Consider the following 23,446-nt stretch of genomic DNA (forward strand, 5'->3'; position numbering starts at 1 on the left):
GGCCATGCACCACAAGTTCCCGAGGTGCCTTACTGCTATTGTAAATTGTTTCCAAATGTAATTAGAGCAGTAAAAATGTATGTCGGCTCAAACCACTTTTCTAGCTATGCCAGGCAAAAAACTGGCATCATCAGCTCCTTATGGATGTATCCACATGAATGTCAATAGAAAACAGCTTAAAAAAATGGAAATGCAGCTACTTTGCTGTTGTTTAATATTTAATATCAATGAAATTGTTTCATTTCTACCAGTAAATGTGTACTTTAGTATTGTTTTCTTTGGAAACTGTGGTATTAGCGGATGAACGCCTTCGTTCTGTACATTACCTTGGAAAAAGGAACTACACAAAGGGACTCAGCTCCGCCTCATCATGCTTCGTCGTCCATTATTTCCAAGGTACAATCTTAGAAAAAAAGGTGCTATCTAGCACCAAAAAGCGTTCTTCAGCTGTCTCCATGGGAGAACACTTTGAAGAACCCGTTTTGGTTCCATGTAGACTCCTTTCCACAGAGGTTTCTAACTGGAACCCAAAAGGGTTCTCCTATGGGGACTGCCGAAGAACCCTTTTGGAACCCTTTTTTCTAAGAGTGTAATGTACTGAACGTCTGCATGTATCCCTTACATATACATATGGCTGAAATACTGGACCCAAACTACCTGGTTTACAATTAGAGTTGATGCATATGACAAATATTTGAAGTCCTGCTTGCCAATAGCAACCTTATTAAGCACATTTCACTAGTACATGAGTTAGAATGGTAAAAGTATTCATAAGAAGGGAAGTGGTTGCGTTATCACGTCTAAGATAAACCCCTCATTTCCCATCTTCCTCTGGCAGAATCTCTAAATGAGCTAGAGGATCATGACCTGGACGCTCTGATGGCTGATCTGGGGTCAGATTTGTCAGAGACAGAGGAGAAACTGAACGCAACCAAGACGGGACATGTCCACACACAGCAGCACAAGTCTGGCTATTCCACCCAACAACAAAATGTCCAAGCACCTATCTCCTTGTCCCAAATGTCATTGCTGGTGTCCTCCTCATCCTCTCTACCTCCTGAACCCCTCAAACCACTTCCACCGGTAACTATGACTGTGTATCCCTAGGCGTTAGCCAGGGCAGCTAATGCAAGTCTTCAGGTCTCAACCAAGATTACATAACTATTTCTGTTTTAAATGCAGGGGTGCACAATAGAGTTCTGAGTTCTGCAGTTCTATTGATTTGCATCTTACCTTTCTGTTTTTGTAGCTAATTACTGCCAATATACAGTAAACTGCCACATAAAAAATATTATGGTATAATGACTATAGTATTCACTGTAGATTTTTTGTACAAAAACACTACAAAAGTGAATACTTACTAAGGTGTCTTAAAATACTGTAAAATAGTAGTATATACTAAAGTAATGAATGTAGGGTTTTTGCAGATTGTATTAAACTGTATATTTACTGTAGTGTTATTGCAGACATCAGTGTAGTATTTACTATGGTGTATTTGTTTTATTATCTTTGACATAGGAGTGGAGGCTTTCTCCTTCAGGAAACCTACTGGAGAAATGCTAAAAGAGCAAATTCTCCATAACCTATAGCTAGGTATGACTGAGGTCTGAAAGGATAGTTCTATGAACGGATAGTTCAGAGCCTCTGCTCTTTTCTATAAACTGTACGGAACACAATGTATGTTCTATACTCTGCATGTAGGTTTCTCAGTTATGGGTGGCACGAATTGTGAATGAGCGGAGTATATGCAAATAAGATACAGTAATATTTACTATAGTAAAAACTAGTGTTTTTGCTGACATTACTGTAGTATTTATTTTGGTTAATACTGTAGTATTTACTATAGTATTTTACAGTATACTATAGCATTCTATGGTAAGTACTACACATGATCGAGGGATACTACAGTGTGTAGTAGTATGGTATTCTACAGTATACTACAGTTTACTATAGAATTCTACTGTAAGTACTGTAGTTTTCTATAGTAAACTAGTATTTTTTCATGTGGGTGTGGCACTTTTTCACATTCCTGCTCTTTTAATCAAACAGTATACTAAAAATTTTCCAGGGAGAGGCCGAAGCACAAGCCAAAACTGACAAAATCAAGCTGGCTCTGGAGAAGCTAAAAGAAGCCAAAGTTAAGAAGGTATAGTGGGTTAATTTCACTAAACCGGCTATAACAGCTTCACATTGTGAGGATTTGAGCTACCCCTATATCATGCAAAGAACTTTGAGTTGGATAAAAATGCAAATATATGCAAATGTTTCTAGTAATCATTGTTTATTACTAGAATGGCAATCCCCATTTAAGTCAACATTCTGTGATGGGTGGGCCAGCAGTCATATTGAGTGTACTCAATAAGTACTTATATTTCAATGGCTATTTGTATGTACCTCCTGGTAGTTAGTAGTGAAGGTGATGATGAGTGATGGCAGCTCCAAGACACTGATGGTGGACGAGAGACAGACGGTCAGGGACGTGCTGGATAATCTGTTTGAGAAGACCCACTGTGACTTCAGCATGGACTGGAGCCTGTGTGAGACCAACCCCGAGCTGCAGACGGGTGAGAATCATACACACCAGACCTTGGTTCAGGTGGTATTTGTTTTCTATCCGGCTGAAGCTGGGCACTTCTGTCTGGCTGAAGCCCGGCTGAAGTGCCAGTTGGGTCAGGTTTGCACTTTTTGGGCTCTTCCATTGGTTCCATTGCACCAAGCAAGCTCAATCAAGTGCAGTCAAGGTACACTATATATACAAGAGTATGTGGACACCCTTCAAATGAGTGGAATCAGCTATTTCAGCCACACCCATTGCTGACAGTTGTATAAATCGAGTACATAGCCATGCAATTTCCATAGACAATCATTGGCAGTAGAATGGCCTTACTGAAGAGCTCAGTGACTTTCAACGTGGCACCGTCATAGGATGCCGCCTTTCCAACAAGTCAGTTTGTCAAATATCTGTCCTGCTAGAGGTGATGTTATCATGAAGTGAAAATATCTAGGCGAAACAACGTCTCACAAAATGGGACTGCCGAGTGCTGAAGTGCGTAGCGCGTAAAAATCATCTGTCCTCGGTTGCAACAAACTGCCTCTGGAAGCAACGTCAGCACAATAACTATTCGTCAGCAGCTTCATGAAATGGGTTTCCATGGCCGGGCAGCCACACACAAGCCTAAGATCACCATGCGCAATGCCAAGCGTCGGCTGGAGTGGTATAAAGCTTGCCACCACTGGACTCTGGAGCAGTGGAAACACGTTCTCTGGAATGATGAATCACGCTTCACCATCTGGCAGTCTGACGGGCGAATCTGGGTTTGGCGGATGAGAGGAGAACGCTACTTGTCGAAATGCATAGTGGAAACTGTAAAGTTTGGTGGATGAGGAATAATGGTCTGGGGGTGTTTTTATGGTTCGGGCTAGGCCCTTTAGTTCCAGTGAAGGGAAATCTTAATGATACAGCATGCAATGAAATTCTAGGCGAAGAGGACTGGCTACCCCTCAGAGACTGGTTCCTCTCTAGGTTTCTTCCTAGGTTCCTGCCTTTCTAGGGAGTGTTTCCTAACCACTGTGCTTCTACATCTGCATTCCCTTTCCTGTTTTAGCATAGCAATACCCCTGTGAAAAAAGGGAGGCCCATACAGAAATGGTTTGTCGATATCGGTGTGGACGAAAGACCAGGTGTCCACATACTTTTGGTAATTTAGTGTACTTTAGGTATGATTTAAGATATGACATTGTATGATTGATGTATATCATTTTCATAAAGAAATGAGGCTCCTCTTTTGTTCTCAATGCAGAAAGGGGGTTTGAAGACCATGAATATCTAGTGGAGCCTCTTTCTGCATGGACACGAGACAGTAAAAACCAAATCATTTTCCTTCTGAGACCCAACAAATATCTCTTCTTCAAGGACCCCCAGGTGAGTACAGTAGAGAACTGGGCACCAAACATTAAGCACCAAACGGAAGAAAATAGACTGAAACAGGGAGAAGTTACCTGGACTCCCCCCCCCCCCCCCATAAAATATGTTTTGTTTTCTGTTGCAAGCTCTTTAAAACGTTTTCCTTTTCGTGCCCATATGAACATGACCCAGAGTTCACACAAAATAGTGCAGTTAACTGTGCTTTCTAATTTAAGCCAATGATATGTCTCTACTTCTGCCAACGTTTTACCAAACAAAAAAGTGGTTTAAGTAGAGACAAACTAGCAACCAAGCTCTTTGTTTTAGTTCCATTATTTATATCCTTGTGCTGACATTGTCTTTTCGCTTTTTTTTCACGTCAACTTCAAGATATTCTACCTATGGAAGAAAGACCAAAAATCTATTAATGAGATAAAAGAAAGGCATAAGGAACTTCTGCTAAAGGTGAGATATCACAAACACACCTGTAGTCTTCTCTATAGCCTATACAGTACACACATTTGCTGTACCAATATTTTGTTGGTGTTCTCCTACCTCTTGAGAAAATCAGTGTTATATAAACCCTCAAACATTTCCACAAACTTTTTTTTTTTTTTTTTGTGTCCAGGAAAATTTTGATGGGCCTTCTCTCATCGTCCCAGACCTGGAGGGGCTGCTGTATCTGAGAGAGGACGGGAAGAAATCGTGGAAACGTCGCTACTTCCTGCTCAGGGCGTCTGGGATATATTATGTGCCTAAAGGAAAGACAAAGGTACAGGAAGTGAAAGGAGTACCAAGGCACTCTAAATATAATTTATTAAAATGCCTTTATTTGTATGGCATGTTCAATGGAAACAAAGATTATGAACCCAGGTGCGTTTCGGCTGCATGTCCTTCGTCACAGCAAGTTGAGTAAACATTTTCTCAATACGTAGTCTTGCACATACAGTATATTGTATAGGCAGTTTATGAACTGAGTTTAATATAAAAACGTATAGTATTCAGACCCCTTTACTCTTTCCACATTTTGTTACATTTAAATTGATTTTTTTTTTTATCCTCATAAATGTACACACAAAATGGCAAAAACGTCTACAAATATATTAAAAATAAAAAACAGAAATACCTTATTTACATAAGTATTCAGACCCTTTTCAGAGTGTGGTGTCCGGAAAAAAACCTCTCACTTAACATCATCAAAAAGAAGGAGATGATCATGGACTTCAGGAAACAACAGAGGGAGCACCCCCTATCCACAACGTTGGGACAGCAGTGGAGAAGGTGGAAAGCTTCAAGTTCCTTGGCATACACATCAAGGACAAACTGAAATGGTCCACCCACACAGACAGTGTGGTGAAGAAGGCGCAACACCGCCTCTTCAACCTCAGGAGGCTGAAGAAATATATCTTGTCACCTAAACCCTCACAAACATTTACAGATGCACAATTGAGAGCATCCTGTCGAGCTGTATCACCACCTGGTACGGCAACTGCACCGCCCACAACCATATGGGTCTCCAGAGGGTGGTGCGGTCTGCACAATGCATCACTGGGGGTAAACTACCTGCCCTCCAGGATTCCTACAGCACCCAATATCACAGGAAGGCCAAAAATATATATATATTATACCCTTGTTTAAGTAGGCAAGTCAGTTAAGAACAAATTCTTATTTACAATGACAGCCTAGGAACAGTGGGTTAACTGCCTTGTCCAGGAACAGAATGACATATTTTTACCTTGTCAGCTCGGGGATTTGATCTTGCAACCTTTCGGTTACTGGTCCAACGCTCTAACCACTAGGCTACCTGCCACCCCCAAAAAGATCATCAAGGACAACAACCATCCGAGCCACTGCCTGTTCACCCCGCTACCATCCAGAAGGCGAGGTCAGTACAGGTGCATCAAAGCTCGGACAGAGAGACTGAAAAACAGCTTCTGTCACAAGGCCATCAGACTGTTAAAATCATTGGCCACTTTAATAAATGGATCCCTAGTCACTTTAATAATGCCACTTTAATAATGTTACATATCTTGCATTACTCATCTCAAATGTATATACTGTATTTTATACCATCTATTGCATCTTGACCATGCCGCTCTGTCATTGCTCATCCACATATTTATATGTATATATTCTTATTCCATTCGTTTACTTAGATTTGTGTGTATTAGGTAAGGGTTGTGGATTTGTTAGATATTGCTGTACTTTCGGAACTAGAAGCACAAGCATTTTGCTACACTCGCACTAACATCTGCTAACCATGTGTATGTGACCAATAACATTTGATTTGAAGTACAGAGAGATCCTTGATGAAAACCTGCTCAAGACCTCAGACTTGGGACGAAGGTTTGCCTTCCAACAGGACAACAACCCTAAGCACATAGCCAAGACAACACAGGACTGGCTTCGAGACAAGTCTCTGAATGTCCTTGAGTGGCACAGCCAGAGCCCGGACTTGAACCCGATCGAACTTCTCTGGAGAGACCTGAAAATAGCTGTGCAGCAATACTCCCCATCCAACCTGACAGAGCTTGAGAGAATCTGCAGAGAAGAATGGGAGAAACTACCCAAATACAGGTGTGCCAAGCTTGTAGTATCACACCCAAGAAGACTCGAGACTGTAATCGCTGCAAAAGGTGCTTCAGCAAAGTACTGAGTAAAGGGTCTGAATACTTATGTAAATGTTTTTTTTTATATATATATTTTCAAAAATGTATAAACAGTTTTTGTTTTGTCATTGTGTGTAGATTGATCATGGGGGGAAAACGATGTAATCCATTTTAAAATGTGGAAACATTCAAGGGGTCTGAATAGTTTCCGAATGCACTGTATATGTTGTGTCTGCAAAACGCTTAAAAACTATTGGCTCAGGAAGTCCACAGTGCACACATTCATTCAAGTTGGGACTTGAATGAGACTAAAACACTACTCTGTGAAATCCTTACTCACTGGATCTCCAACGATATGATCCATATCGTCGCTGTCTGATGAAAACCTAGGAACTCCATTTGTTACCATTTTTTTTCTTTTTTTTTTCTTGAAAGCAGTAACAACCCTCAATGTACTCTGAATATTTAATGACTTTAGGACCAAGAAAATGTATTCAAAATAGTTTCTGAATTTCATAATTGTATGTTCGTTAATGGGAAAATATGGTAATTTTCACAATTTCCTGAAAAGTCTGAATTTTAGAGATAAGGTGTTTTCATCAGACAGAGACGATATAACCTAAAGTCTACTTATTCAGGTGTTCTTATATTTTTCTTCTTTAACAGACATCCAGGGACCTGGCGTGCTTCATTCAGCTTGACAAAGTCAATATCTACACCACCACTGATTACAAACAGAAATACAAAGCACCATCTGATTTCTGCTTCATCCTCAAGGTAGGCCATCCATCTTGGAGGAAAGATTAACAGATGTTATCAGTTTGTCACAGTGGACATTTGTCTTCTGCTCTTCTCCAATCGACTCGCTGAGGTAACAGACCGGGTAACACACACACACACACATCCTATGACAGGCTGAAAAAATTCACAGTGCAATGGTCCTTTGGCACTTTTGGGGGTTTAAATTAGGTTCAGGGTTTAGACTAACTGGGTGGAAAGTTAGTGTCCATGTTTGGCCCATTTGGCAAATCGATTTGTTGAAAACTATTTGAAGACTGATAGTCAGATGTTATGGGAAAAATCTATTTCCACCTCAATACTGTACATTTGCAACATTTACAAATGCAAAGTTTTGAGGGCCAGCAAGGAAGAAAATAAGCTGATAACTTAATTCTGAATATTTGCATGTTTAAATATAGGCTAGATGTGTTCGACAGGAAGTTGTGCACTGCAACTACTTTAACATATTGGCAATGCACCACCACACACAGACAGACCCACATGTTTCCCACGGTGATCTCTAAAGGATCACACAAAACCAGCTGTTATGTGGAACGAGAGAGACTGAGGATACAAGACAGACAGAGAGACAGACAGGGGTCAACTTAAACGACCTAATGTCAGTCTTCAAGGAGGAGGCATTTTTATAAGGAATATTTTCCATACCCAGAATAGGACTTGCTCAGACAGAACGAAAGCAGGGGGAAGTGAGGTGTTAGTTGGTTGAAGTGTAAAGCAGCTCTGACATGCTGGGTTGTGGTTTCCCTTCAAAATAATGTTTGGTGTCGGGTATTTAGAACCTTGCAACTTGGTTAAGCTGTGTATGTTGGTCTTTACTACAACAACTACAATTTACCGCTCAGCCCCTATGTGCTCTCCAGAACTCGATTCAAATGCTATTTGAAATCTTTCTAATACTTTGAGTGTTTGCTTTAGCCTGCTTGGAGTGCCAGAAGAGCAGGATTTCCCTTTTTGCTATTATTCTATTGGTTCCTTGGTGCCAGGCAAGCTTAATCAACCCCAGCTAAAATATTTGGAAAAATTTGACATAGTTTGTGAACCCAGATCTGCCCCCATGTTCTCTCTACAGTTACACCTAACATTTTCAAGAAATTAGTTAAGTTTATGATAGTGGTGGTTCTCATGGTAAGGTCACACCAGCAAGGAAATAAATGTAGGTTCATGAAGTTCGCAAAAATTCATTTTAGTAGTGGAAGCCTTTAGTAGTGCAATCTGAGCCCATTTACACTGGATATTGGATAGGCAATCACTTGAAAAACTACAGACCTCAGATTTCCCACTTCCTGGTTGGATTTTTCTCAGGATTTCACTTGCCATATGAGTTCTGTTATTCTCACAGACATCATTCAAACAGTTTTCGAAACTTCAGTGTTTTCTATCCAAATCTACTAATTAATTATATGCATATCCTAGCTTCTGGGCCTGAGTAGCAGGCAGTTTACTCTGGGCACGCTTTTCATCCGGTCGTGAAAATATTGCCCCCTATCACAAAGAAGTTAAACAAATCAAAATATATTTTAGATTCTTCAGTAGCCACCTTTTGCCTTGATGATAGCTTTGCACATTCTTGGCATTCTCTCTACCAACTTCACCTGGAATGCTTTTCCAACAGTCTTGAAGGAGTTCCCACATATGCTGAGTACTTGTTGGCTGCTTTTCCTTCACACTGCGGTCCAACTCATCCCAAACCATCTCAATTGGGTTGAGGTCAGGTGATTGTGGAAGCCAGGTCATCTGATGCAGCACTCCATCACTCTCCTACTTGGTCAAATTGCCCTTACACAGTCTGGAGGTGTGTTGGGTCATTGTCCTGTTGAAAAACAAATGATAGTCTCACTAAGCGCAAACCAGATGGGATGGCGTATTGTTGCAGAATGCTGCGGTAGCTGTGCTGGTTAAGTGTGCCTTGAATTCTAAATAAATCACTGACAGTGTCATCAGCAAAGCACTACCACACCATCACACCACCTCCTCAATGCTTCACGGTGAGAACCACACATGCGGAGATCATCCATTCACCTACTCTGCGTCTCACAAAGACACTGCGGTTGGAAACAAAAATCAAACATTTGGAGTCATCAGACCAAAGGACAGATTTCTTGGTCCAAACAAGTCTCTTATTTTTATTAGTGTCCTTTAGTAGTGGTTTCCTTGCAGCAATTCGACCATGAAGGCCTGATTCACGTAGTCTCTTCTGAACAGTTGATGTTGAGATGTGTCTGTTACTTGAACTCTGTAAAGCATTTGTTTGGGCTGCAATCTGCAGTGCAGATAACTCTAATGAACTTATCCTCTGCAGCAGAGGTAACTCTGGGTCTTGCTTTCCTGTGGCGGTCCTCATCCTCATGAGAGCCAGTTTCATCATGGCGCTTGATGGTTTTTGCGACTTGAAGCGCTTGAAGAAACGTTCAAAGTTCTTGACATTTTCCGGATTGACTGTCTTTCATGTCTTAAAGTAATGATGGACTGTCATTTCTCTTTGCTTATTTGAGCTGTTCTTGCCATAATATGGACTTGGTCATTACCAACTACCAAATCTTTTGTATACCACCCTTACCTTGTCACAACAACTGATTGGCACAAACGCATTAAGAAGGAAAGAAATTCCACAAATTAACTTTTAACAAGGCACACCTGTTAATTGAAATGCATTCCAGGTGACTACCTCATGAAGCTGGTTGAGAGAATGCCAAGAGTGTGCACAGGTGACATCAAGGCAAAGGGTGGCTTTGTACAACGCAACTCAGACCAGAGTATACTGGACCTATTTTCTCTCCATATCCCCGGATGTCTACCGCAAGCTCTGGACATTTACACCTGGATCTTGCAGCTAGCTAGCTGCTAACCGAGTGACTATTGGCTAACGTCGGTCCGGGAGCAAACATTAATTATTCCGGGGCTAGCCAGCTGAAGAGTTCCATCAGCCACTCCTGGGCTACAATCACCTATCCGGACCCGTTTTACTGCCGATGCGGAACCCCACCAGGCCTTCACGACTGGACTACCGACGTTATCTGCCCGAGGGAGTTATCCAACTGGCCCCTCCGTCGCAACGTAACCTGAACGCCCATCTGCGGCCCGCTAATCGTTAGCTGTCTTATTGGCTGCTATCTGAATAGGTCTATCGGACAATTTTCTTGGGCCACTATAGCTATATCTATTTTGACAATTGGATTGGTTCCCTCTACCACACGGAACCTCACTAATCTACAGACAGAAACGCACGAGGTGGCTAAAAACAGACCTCCATCCTCTGCCAGCTTGCTACCCATGCTTGCTAGCTGTCTGAATCGTCGTGACCCCATCCAACCTCACTACTCACTGGACCCTTATGATCACTCGGCTAAGCATGCCTCTCCTTAATGTCAATATGCCTTGTCCATTGCTGTTCTGGTTAGTGTTTATTGGCTTATCTCACTGTAGAGCCTCTAACCCTGCTCATTATACCTTATCCAACCTTTCAGTTCCACCACCCACACATGCGATGACATCACCTGGTTTCAATGATGTTTCTAGATACAATATCTCTCTCATAATCACTCAATGCCTAGGTTTACCTCCACTCTATTCACATCCTACCATACCTTTGTCTGTACATTATACCTTGAAGCTATTTTATCGCCCCCAGACTTTTACTCTCTGTTCCGGACGTCCTAGACGACCAATTCTCATAGCTTTTAGCCGTACCCCTATCCTACTCCTCCTCTGTTCCTCTGGTGATGTAGAGGTGAATCCAGACCCTGCAGTGCCTAGCTCCACTCCTATTCACCAGGCGCTCTCTTTTGATGACTTCTCTAACCGTAACAGCCTTGGTTTCATGCATGTTAACATTAGAAGCTTCCTCCCTAAGTTTGTTTTATTCACTGCTTTAGCACACTCTGCCAACCCGGATCTCCTAGCCGTGTCTGAATCCTGGCTTAGGAAGACCACCAAAAACTCTGAAATCTCCATCCCTAACTACTACATTTTCAGACAAGATAGAACGGCCAAAGGGGGCGGTGTTGCAATCTACTGCAGAGATAGCCTGCAGAGTTCTGTCCTACTATCCAGGTCTGTACCCAAACAACAAACTTCTTCTTTTAAAAATCCACCTCTCTAAAAACAAGTCTCTCACCGTTGCCGCCTGCTATAGACCACCCTCTGCCCCCAGCTGTGCTCTGGACACCATATGTGAACTGATTGCCCCCCATTTATCTTCAAAGCTCGTGCTGCTATTTTTTAAAATGCCTTCCTCACCATCTTAAATAAGCATGCCCCATTCAAGAAATTTAGAACCAGGAACAGATATAGCCCTTGGTTATCTCCAGACCTGACTGCCCTTAACTAACACAAAAACATCCTATGGCGTTCTGCATTAGCATCGAACAGCCCCCGTGATATGTAACTTTTCAGGGAAGTTAGAAACCAATATACACAGGCAGTTAGAAAAGCCAAGGCTAGCTTTTTCAAGCAGAAATTTGCTTCCTGCAACACAAACTCAAAAAAGTTCTGGGACACTGTAAAGTCCATGGAGAATAAGAAAACCTCCTCCCAGCTGCCCACTGCACTGAGGATAGGAAACTCTGTCACCACCGATAAATCCACTATAATTGAGAATTTCAATAAGCATTTTTCTACGGCTGGCCATTCTTTCCACCTTGCTACCCCTACCCCGGTAAACAGCACTGCACCCACCACAGCAACTCGCCCAAGCCTTCCCCATTTCTCCTTCACCCAAAATCTAGTCAGCTGATGTTCTGAAAGAGCTGCAAAATCTGGACCCCTACAAATCAGCTGAGCTAGACAACCTGGACCCTTTCTTTCTAAAATTATCTGCCGAAATTGTTGCAACCCCTATTACTAGCCTGTTCAACCTCTCTTTCGTGTCGTCTCAGATTCCCAGAGATTGGAAAGCAGCTGCGGTTATCCCCCTCTTCAAAGGGGGGGACACTCTTGACCCAAACTGCTACAGACCTATATCTATCCTACCCTGCCTTTCTAAGGTCTTCGAAAGCCAAGTCAACAAACAGATTACCGACCATTTCGAATCCCACCGTACCTTCTCCGCTATGCAATCTGGTTTCAGAGCTGGTCATGGGTGCACCTCAGCCACGCTCAAGGTCCTAAACGATATCTTAACCGCCATCGATAAGAAACAATACTGTGCAGCCGTATTCATTGACCTGGCCAAGGCTTTCGACTCTGTCAATCACCACATCCTCATCGGCAGACTCGATAGCCTTGGTTTCTCAACTGATTGCCTCGTCTGGTTCACCAACTACTTCTCTGATAGAGTTCAGTGTGTCAATTCGGAGGGCCTGTTGTCCGGGCCTCTGGCAGTCTCTATGGGGGTGCCTCAGGGTTCAATTCTTGGGCCGACTCTCTTCTCTGTATACATCAATGATGTCGCTCTCGCTGCTGGTGAGTCTCTGATCCACCTCTACGCAGACGACACCATTCTGTATACTTCTGGCCCTTCTTTGGACACTGTGTTAACAACCCTCCAGACGAGCTTCATAGCCATACAACTCTCCTTCCGTGGCCTCCAATTGCTCTTAAATACAAGTAAAACTAAATGCATGCTCTTCAACCGATCGCTGCCTGCACCTGCCCGCCCGTCCAACATCACTACTCTGGACGGTTCTGACTTAGAATATGTGGACAACTACAAATACCTAGGTGTCTGGTTAGACTGTAAACTCTCCTTCCAGACTCACATCAAACATCTCCAATCCAAAGTTAAATCTAGAATTGGCTTCCTATTTCGCAACAAAGCATCCTTCACTCATGCTGCCAAACATACCCTCGTAAAACTGACCATCCTACCGATCCTCAACTTCGGCGATGTCATCTACAAAATAGCCTCCAATACCTTACTCAATAAATTGGATGCAGTCTATCACAGTGCCATCCGTTTTGTCACCAAAGCCCCATATACTACCCACCACTGCGACCTGTACGCTCTCTTTGGCTGGCCCTCGCTTCATACTCGTCGCCAAATCCACTGGCTCCAGGTCATATACAAGACCCTGCTAGGTAAAGTCCCCCTTATCTCAGCTCACTGGTCACCATAGCAACACCCGCCTGTAGCACGCGCTCCAGCAGGTATATCAAATCACATCAAATGTATTTATATAGCCCTTCGTACATCAGCTGATATCTCAAAGTGCTGTACAGAAACCCAGCCTAAAACCCCAAACAGCAAGCAATGCAAGTGTAGAAGCACGGTGGCTAGGAAAAACTCCCTAGAAAGGCCAAAACCTAGGAAGAAACCTAGAGAGGAACCAGGCTATGTGGGGTGGCCAGTCCTCTTCTGGCTGTGCCGGGTGGAGATTATAACAGAACATGGCCAAGATGTTCAAATGTTCATAAATGACCAGCATGGTCGAATAATAATAAGGCAGAACAGTTGAAACTGGAGCAGCAGCACGGTCAGGTGGACTGGGGACAGCAAGGAGTCATCATGTCAGGTAGTCCTGGGGCATGGTCCTAGGGCTCAGGTCAGTTGATATCTCTCTGGTCACCCCCAAAGCCAATTCCTCCTTTGGCCGCCTCTCCTTCCAGTTTTCTGCTGCCACTGACTGGAACGAACTACAAAAATCTCTGAAACTGGAAACACTTATCTCCCTCACTAGCTTTAAGCACCAGCTGTCAGAGCAGCTCACAGATTACTGCACCTGTACATAGCCCATCTATAATTTAGCCCAAAGAAGTACCTCTTCCCCTACTGGATTTATTTATTTATTTTGCTCCATTGCACCCCATTATTTATATTTCTACTTTGCACATTCTTCCACTACAAATCTACCATTCCAGTGTTTTACTTGCTATTTTGTATTTACTTCGCAACCATGGCCTTTTTTTTGCCTTTACCTCCCTTATCTCACCTCATTTGCTCACATTGTATATATACTTATTTTTCTACTGTATTATTGACTGTATGTTTGTTTATTCCATGTGTAACTCTGTTTTGTTGTATGTGTCAAACTGCTTTACTTCATCTTGGTCAGGTCTCAATTGTAAATGAGAACTTCCATTCCTCTCAGTTATGATGCCAGAGTCAGACAGAACTTGCTTAGGCAGGGAAGAAATGTTCTAGAGCCAACTCAGGGTCAGTAATACAGGAGAGTGGCTAAATCAAACATAGAACAAATAGAACGTGTAACGTAAAAACACTTGAGAACTTTTTAAACTTGGTAATCTCAATTAAACAAGGATTAGTATTTTTCTGTACTATACTATGTGGGACAATGATCACTGAGATCATATGCAAATACTCCACGAGACAAATATTTGTGGGGGTTATTAGTGAGAATTAAATCAATCAAGGAGTTAACAGGGTTTCTCGCATTTAGTCGTGTGCATTTGTCCGATTGAAATCAATGCATATACTCTTAAATTGATCTGTGGCCGGGGATAGCAACCCAGACTCAAATCCCCTCAAATGACCAACTCCGAGGACAAAAAAAATAAGTGTTAAACACTCAGCTATACCACCAATAACGTCCGCCATGGCAGCAGGGGGAGGCGATAAATCCCATTAACAAACAAATGTGTATTCTAGTTTATGGACACATCTACAACCAGGAGCTCAATTTTCTTGGGAACAGAAATATCTAAAGATTGGCACTCCATGAAATTAGATTTGACATATATGGCCACTCCTCCCCTTTCTGTAATCTGTCACACCTAAATACATTATAATAATTTACTTCAATGTCTTCATCAGATACAGAGCCATTTAACCATGTTTCCGAGAGAACCAGAATGTCAGGACGGACAAGAGTCCTGTTCCCAAATATCAACTGTGTCCATTTTTTCATCCTACTTCGCACATTTAGGTGCATTAGCCCAAGCCCCCTACTAGATTTAAAGTCTGGGGGGTATTCAGCTCATTTCCATAAGAGCTGACAGGCATAGGGTCATCTGCAGCTATTTGTTGAGTGAGCTGAGACTTTGCCAAGGTCCCTGGCCAACCACATGAGAGCAGAGTAGACTGAGCATTTGACAGACATCCCTCAAGTCACTGGATGCAGGGGCTGGAGTGAGAACTGGGAGAGCAGTGTTCGCAGAGCTCAGTCCACCCTGATGAAGCTCCCACCAATGCTCCATTATGGGTGTGCACAGGAGGCTTTGGTGTGGCTCCTGTTGCAGGGTTGGGGTTGCCATGGGGGGAAGAAGTTGTCCCAGGCCTGCCCTGGGGATGGGAGTAGGGAGGGTAACCAAAACTAGCCTGGGAGGGAGGTTGTAGGGGAAATTGAGGGTGGTGTGGAGGGCAGTGTGACTGGCAAAGCTCAAAACTATCAGCACATGAGGGCTGATGATGTGAATGATACATGGTGTGGACTGTATCACCATCTGTGCACTACCCTCAACAGTGTTTTGCCACATCCTAGGGTAGTGGTTGGTGCTGTGTAGAGCTGGGCAGTTGAGGTTGGGCTTGGTCTAGTAGAGCTGTGCTGTTGTGTGATGGGCCGGGTCTGGTAGAGCTGTGCTGTGATTGGCCGGGTCCGGTGGATCTGTGCTGTGATTGGCCGGGTCTGGCGGATCTGTGCTGTGATGGGCCGGGTCTGGTAGACCTGTGCTGTGATGGGCCGGGTCTGGTAGACCTGTGATGTGATGGGCCGGGTTTGGTAGACCTGTGCTGTGATGGGCCGGGTCTGGTGGATCGGTGCTGTGATTGGCTGGGTCTGGTAGACCTGTGCTGTGATGGGCCGGGTCTGGTGGATCTGTGCTGTGATTGGCCGAGTATGGTAGAGCTGTGCTGTGATTGGCCGGGTCTGGAAGAGCTGTGTTGTGATGGGCCGGGTCTGGTGGATCTGTGCTGTGATTGGCCGAGTCTGGTAGACCTGTGCTGTGATGGGCCGGGTCTGGTAGACCGGTGCTGTGATGGGCCGGGTCTGGTGGATCTGTGCTGTGATTGGCCGAGTCTGGTAGACCTGTGCTGTGATGGGCCGGGTCTGGTAGACCTGTGCTGTGATGGGCCGGGTCTGGTAGACCGGTGCTGTGATGGGCCGGGTCTGGTGGATCTGTGCTGTGATTGGCCGGGTCTGGTAGAGCTGTGCAGTGATGGGCCGGGTCTGGTGGATCTGTGCTGTGATGGGCCGAGTCTAGTAGACCTGTGCTGTGATGGGCCGGGTCTGGTAGACCTTTGCTGTGATGGGCCGGGTCTGGTGGATCTGTGCTGTGATTGGCCGGGTCTGGTTGAGCTGTGCTGAGGCGGACCTGGTCTGGTAGTATGAGAAGGATGTTGTAGTGGGAATTGAAGAGGGTGGGCAGTGTGACCACCGATGCTCCGAACTGTGCATGGGGCCTCTGACTGTTTGCGGCTTGGGCATAGCTCAGTCTATCTGCATGCAGTTCTTAGGAGAGAAGTGGTGTATGGTGGTGTGGGGGGCAGTGTTGCTGGCTGTTCTTCTGTCTCTATAAGGCGCCACCGGATTCAGGTCTAAAGGAGTGTCTTGTTTGTCTCAGGGAGTTGGTGGGTAAGGTGGACTGGCCACGCAGAGCAACATCCTTTAAGACTGTCTCTTTGTACAGCTGTACATTGTCATGAAGACAGTGCAGGCTGAGGGTGGAATAGTGGGCCATTGCACACAGTCCCGAGAGAGACTGGCATCTACCCCCTGGATGGTGGCATTATTGGAAGTCTCTCCTCTGGAGCAGGGTAAATATTACTATCTTTGCAAGGGGAAAGATGGTGGAGGCCCTGTCTATCCGTCCCCTTAGTTATGTGGCCACCCTCTCCTGTTGGGCACGCAGGTCATTGGTCCCCAGGTGTGAATGATGATATGGCTTGGTGAGCAAGCTGGGCCAGAGTCATGAGCTCCATAGCTCTCAATTCAACTCAATTTCAATTCAAGGGACTTTATTGGCATGGGAAACATACGTTAACATTGCCAAAGCAAATGAAGTAGATCATATACAAAGTGAAATAAACAATAAAAAGGAACAGTAAACATTACACTCACAGAAGTTCCAAAAGAATAAAGACATTACAAATGTCGTATATGTATATATACAGCGTTGTAACGATGTTCAAATGGTACAAGGCTGTATATATACAAAAAAAAGTACAACAACAAGAACAACACAATGGTGTTTGTTCTTCACTGGTTGCCCTTTTCTGGTGGCAACAGGTCACAAATCTTTCTGCTGTGATGGCACACGGTTGTTTTTCCCCCAGTATCTCTCTCTGTTGTGGGGCACCATAACTTTGACACCTTTTTATTTGGGAAAAGTTGATTCTCTGTATAAACTTTCCATTTGAGTCCATCATTAATATAATGTCTGGTTTTTCGTCAAGTCTATGGAGGATGGCAGGAGTGATGGGAGTAATTACAGGGCGTGAGATGGGCATGGAGAGGGTCAGCTGGGTTGGTAGGTGGGTTCTGATTCAGCTGTTGGCCTGGTCCTGCGTAGTTGTGTGACTCTTTGTAGATGGATGGTGGTGGCTGAGAAATTCCTGCCTTAGGTCATGTACTGTAACTCCTTCTGGAGGTCGTGCGTGTGGCTGGTGTTGTCTGTGCTGGACAGTTCCTCTCTAAGACTGCGCACTTCCATCCTGAGAGCCTGGTTGTCCTCCTCAACATTTTTCATTGCACACTGAACTAAAGAAATTGATCCAGACTGGCCTCCGAACCTTGATCCATCACAGTGCCGTTATTATGAATATGAATGTTACATTTGGGGGTGGAATCAATGTACAGTTGCCTCATTGTTCTGTTTTCTGACATTTTAAGGCCTTATGGAGAGCTGTGTGCAGGCATTAGGATCATCCGTGTTCACATTTAGGATGAAGTCTGCCCTCAGAGTCTCTGGGGATTCTCTTCTCTTAGCAATTTCTTTTTGAATGTCTTTTTTCCTGACTCACTTGTAACATTTTCAGGATACGTGATGGCAAGGTCTCTGAAACAATGCTTAGAGAATGCATCCATATTCATCTCCATGGTGACCTGTTTTAACAATCCACTCTGCTCTAGAATGTTGTGAAGTGCTTACTTGATGAAAGTGCTTATTTAAAAAATGCACCTAATGATAAATGCACTTTTAAAACAATGCACGTTTTATTAATAGTACAAATAAAGATATTGAATGTGTTTTTCAATGAAACAACACATTACACATAAATGAAGATACTCTCTCAATGTTTGGAATGTTTCTACCTCCTTTCAACGTGCTATTTTGCTTGTTTGTTCGTCTGAATGCTTGTTTCACTATCAAGGCCTGAACTATCCTTCAGAAATAACTCAGAAATCCTTTCTCCCTCTGTTGGTTTTGTTTGCTTATCTATGTCCTAATTCTTGTTGTTGTCCTTGTTGGGTTAATGGTCCTCCTATCCGATTCCTTCCTTGTGTTGCCTGATGATTCAGCAGGGGAGTCCAGCAAAAACCAAGTTGATAAATCTCTCAAAATCGCTCCAAGCTATTTCCACAAAAGAAAAGTATCTTCCAATTCTTCTAGATGAAAAAAAAATAGCAATTTAAGGAGGACCTTTTTTCTTAAGTGCTGCTGCTCATGGAATTGGTTGCTAGGAGATGAATGTCCACAAAGGAGAAAGGCTGGCGGGAGGAGGTGAGGTCAGGTGGGAACATTCTAGCTAATGAGAGGGCAGATACGTGTGTGAGCAACAGACACAACTCCGATATAAAATATTTTTCTCAAAGTTGTCACAAGCGTCAACTTATCTTTCCATTTGTAAAAACCTAAACATTACGAAAGTTCTATTGGATCAAATAAGCTTCATTTATAATAAATGTTGTGGACCAAATATGACACTCTCTCATAGACATCCATACAAAAAATCCCCACTTGGTCTTATTCTAAACTTAACCCCATTCACCAGTGGTGGCTGGTGGCACTTTAAATCAGGGGACGGCTTATAGTAATGGCTCGAACGGAATTAATGGAATAGTATAAAACACAGTTTCCTTGTGTTTGGTACCATTCCATTCACCATGCCAACCATTATTCTGAGCCGTCCTCCCCTTACCAGTCTCCTTTGCCGAACCTGCTACGTAAATTCACCTAAGCTTTGTCGTTTTAGTTCCCCTAACCTTTTTCCATAAATTAACCTAACCTTTATCGTTAGTTCCTCTAACCGCCAATGTAAATGCTCCCCATATTTCTCCTCTGTTGTTACAGTGCAACAAGCAACCTGGTCTCAGAGAAAGAGGTATAATACTATACCTGCTGATTCAAGATGTATGTATGATAAGTTACATTATCCAATTCGTATGCTATTCAAATCAAATCAAATTGTATTAGTCACAATTAGTGCCGAATAAAACAGGTGTAGACCTTAAAATGAAATGCTTATTTACGAGCCCCTAACCAACAATGCAGTTTAAAAATATACGGATAATAAATTAAAGTAACAAGTAATTACGTAATTGTATTGCCGGGTGAGACATGATACTATACGTCCTATAATTCATTTGATATTGTACGACCGCTATTACATTCATTATGTAACCTAAAGTGACTTAATATATCATACTAAAATGAGTGCCACAGATTTATGTACAGAATAATACGAATTGCCCTTAGACCACGTTTGAAATATTTTATATTTATGTTAATTCTTAAGTATATGGACAGTGTGGATTTCCCATGTTTGACAGGTACTTTTGTGGCTTTTCAATATTGGTTGCTTAATATTTATGTCAGTTACTTGCAGAACCATGTCTGACAATGATCTGTTTTTAAAGGTACATTAAAGAAGTTAACTTAGCGTATATTTAGCGTATATTATAACTGTATGGTTCGTAACAACAACATATGACCAGAATTGTTTTTCTGTCCATTTTGGAGAAAAAAAAATATTCCTCACCAGTGTCCCTAAACTCCAAAAGGATTCTTCAGCTGTCCCCATAGAAAGAACCCTTTTTGGTTCCACGTAGAACTCTCTGTGGAAAGGGGCCTACATGGAAGCCTAAAGGGTTCTACCGGGAACCAGAAAATATTATCCAAAGGGTTCTCCTATGGGGACAGCCAAAGAACCCTTCTAGGTTCTAGATAGCTCCTTTGTTTCTAAGTGTAAAGCCAAAAAGTTAGTAAAAAAACAGTAATCTTCAAATTTGATTTCAAACAGGCAACAAAGTTATGGTTCATAATTAGGGCCTTTATTTTTTACTCACCATTTATTATGTGTATGAGAATGTTCAGGCATTCTTAACATTAATGAAAAAGGTTCTTAATGCGAGAGGGTTTGAGAACATGGTAGTGCAACCCACATGGATGTAAACATTTCGTTGGACAGTGTATACCATGTGTATCCTGTACGTACGACTAATCAAACATGAAACATGGTAGTGCAATACAAAAAGTGCTCCTCTAATGGCTTGACTCAAGTGAGCATTGGCTGCCCCCTGTTGTCTCTTTGATGAACTACAACAAAAATACTGGACCACTTGAACAAAGACGGAGAAGTGAATCAAGCATCAATACAGTATTTTGTGACAGACATTGCATGCACAGGAGATGTTGCTCTAAGAGCAGAGAATACCATCAATACCATTTGTTCTGTTCTTTTCCCTTCAGCATCCTCAGATCCAGAAGGAGTCCCAATACATCAGATTCCTGTGTTGTGATGATGAGCACACTCTCTCCCTCTGGGTCAACTCCATCAGAGTAGCCAAGGTCAGGCTTTATTAATAGTCTTTTCCCACTATCTTGCCAACCTGAGCTGTACTGTGCTGTCTCAGTTATTAGTTATATTCCTTTAACATTATTCTTTCCAGCATGGTCCTAGCAACTCCCACATGAAAAAAATACTATAGTATACTATGGTATAAATACTATATACTGTAGTATTTACAGTAAACTATAGCATAAATACTCATTTAAAAGAAAACGGTAGTATAATACTATAGTAATTCATGTAGTATTTTTGCAGATTGTAGTATACTGAAGTATTTACTGTTGTGTTTTTGCGGAGAATGCTGTAGTATTTACTATAGTGTTTTTGTTTTATCATATTTGACATGCTAAAAGAGCAGATTTCCACAATCTGTAGGTAGGTAGGACTGGGTCATTTTTGTATTACATTTTTTGTAAATTTCTTTACAGGTAAAATGTCACAAGTTAAAATTCAATAATCATTCATTTAAAAAATAGAGAGAATCAGTCCGTTGGTCAGTCAGTCCACAATGTGTCTGCTTCTTTGTGTTGGGGAAGGGGTGGGATCTGGGCTGGCAGTTGCTGGATGGAGGTGGCAGTTGAGGTTAGTCGGTGCTGTGTCCATTTTTTTGTGAAGAATCAACAACAAGTGGGACACAATCATGAAGTGGAACGACATTTATTGGATATTTCAAACTTTTTTAACAAATCAAAAACTGAAAAATTGGGCGTGCAAAATTATTCAGCCCCCTTAAGTTAGTACTTTGTAGCGCCACCATTTGCTGCGATTACAGCTGTAAGTCGCTTGGGGTATGTCTCTATCAGTTTTGCACATCGAGAGACTGACATTTTTTCCCATTCCTCCTTGCAAAACAGCTCGAGCTCAGTGAGGTTGGATGGAGAGCATTTGTGAACAGCAGTTTTCAGTTCTTTCCACAGATTCTCAATTGGATTCAGGTCTGGACTTTGACTTATCCAGGTGTTAGAATGGCCATGTTTATTTTTGAACCATTCCATTGTAGAGTTTGCTTTATGTTTTGGATCATTGTCTTGTTGGAAGACAAATCTCCGTCCCAGTCTCAGGTCTTTTGTAGACTCCATCAGGTTTTCTTCCAGAATGGTCCTGTATTTGGCTCCATCCATCTTCCCATCAATTTTAACCATCTTCCCTGTCCCTGCTGAAGAAAAGCAGGCCCAAACCATGATGCTGCCACCACCATGTTTGACAGTAGGGATGGTGTGTTCAGGGTGATGAGCTGTGTTGCTTTTACGCCAAACATAACGTTTTGCATTGTTGCCAAAAAGTTAAATTTTTGGTTTCATCTGGTTCCATTTATCTAATATTATGTTTTGGTTGAATATCTGATAACATTCAGTATCAAAAATATGCAAAAGTAGAGAAAATTCAAAAGGTGGCAAATACTTTCCCACTGCATGTTGTGTGTACCTATTGTATCTATCTTTGTTTAGTATGGGGCCACCCTGTACAAGAACTACCAGATGGCAGTGAGGAGAGCATCAACCATCAGCTCCACTCTGCACCTGACTAGTCTGCCTGCCTCCAGCCCTTCCACACCTACTGTGCACAGAGGTGACACAATTACACACACACAGTTGAAGTCGGACGTTTACGTACACCTTAGCCAAATACATTTAAACTCAATTTTTCACAATTCCTGACATTTAATCCTAGTACAAATGATATGTCTGAGGTTAGTTAGGTTCACCACTTTATTTTAAGAATGTGAAATGTCAGAATAATAGTAGAGAGAAACATTTACTTCAGCTTTTACTTCTTTCGCATTCCCAGTGGGTCAGAAGTTAACATATACCAATTGAGTGTTAGGTAGCACTGCCTTTAAATTGTTTAACTTGGGTCAAACGTTTTGGGTGGCCTTCCACAAGCTTCCCACATACAGTGCCTTGCGAAAGTATTCGGCCCCCTTGAACTTTGCGACCTTTTGCCACATTTCAGGCTTCAAACATAAAGATATAAAACTGTATTTTTTTTGTGAAGAATCAACAACAAGTGGGACACAATCATGAAGTGGAACGACATTTATTGGATATTTCAAACTTTTTTAACATATCAAAAACTGAAAAATTGGGCGTGCAAAATTATTCAGCCCCTTTACTTTCAGTGCAGCAAACTCTCTCCAGAAGTTCAGTGAGGATCTCTGAATGATCCAATGTTGACCTAAATGACTAATGATGATACATACAATCCACCTGTGTGTAATCAAGTCTCCGTATAAATGCACCTGCACTGTGATAGTCTCAGAGGTCCGTTAAAAGCGCAGAGAGCATCATGAAGAACAAGGAACACACCAGGCAGGTCCGAGATACTGTTGTGAAGAAGTTTAAAGCCGGATTTGGATACAAAAAGATTTCCCAAGCTTTAAACATCCCAAGGAGCACTGTGCAAGCGATAATATTGAAATGGAAGGAGTATCAGACCACTGCAAATCTACCAAGACCTGGCCGTCCCTCTAAACTTTCAGCTCATACAAGGAGAAGACTGATCAGAGATGCA

The 23,446-nt window shown here is 42.6% G+C and overlaps 1 protein-coding gene and 1 non-coding gene across 2 annotated transcripts in view; one reads left to right on the forward strand and one right to left on the reverse strand.

Annotated features, from left to right (window-relative positions):
* Window positions 1-23,446, forward strand: part of LOC139387275 (amyloid beta A4 precursor protein-binding family B member 1-interacting protein-like) — a 36,359-nt gene that overhangs the window by 9,572 nt on the left and 3,341 nt on the right. Inside the window, exons 4-12 of the mRNA XM_071133390.1 lie at window positions 839-1,083; window positions 2,069-2,146; window positions 2,405-2,564; window positions 3,801-3,922; window positions 4,295-4,369; window positions 4,533-4,676; window positions 7,180-7,290; window positions 20,836-20,934; window positions 22,384-22,504. Coding sequence (XP_070989491.1) covers window positions 839-1,083; window positions 2,069-2,146; window positions 2,405-2,564; window positions 3,801-3,922; window positions 4,295-4,369; window positions 4,533-4,676; window positions 7,180-7,290; window positions 20,836-20,934; window positions 22,384-22,504 — 1,155 coding nt within the window. The remainder of the gene's footprint in view (window positions 1-838; window positions 1,084-2,068; window positions 2,147-2,404; window positions 2,565-3,800; window positions 3,923-4,294; window positions 4,370-4,532; window positions 4,677-7,179; window positions 7,291-20,835; window positions 20,935-22,383; window positions 22,505-23,446) is intronic.
* Window positions 1,523-1,577, reverse strand: LOC139387640 (U7 small nuclear RNA). Its single transcript, XR_011629218.1, has one exon. It is a non-coding gene; the product is annotated as a U7 small nuclear RNA (small nuclear RNA).

The sequence above is a fragment of the Oncorhynchus clarkii genome, chromosome 28, assembly GCF_045791955.1.
Source record: "Oncorhynchus clarkii lewisi isolate Uvic-CL-2024 chromosome 28, UVic_Ocla_1.0, whole genome shotgun sequence".
In the NCBI taxonomy this organism is placed as follows: Eukaryota; Metazoa; Chordata; class Actinopteri; order Salmoniformes; family Salmonidae; genus Oncorhynchus; species Oncorhynchus clarkii.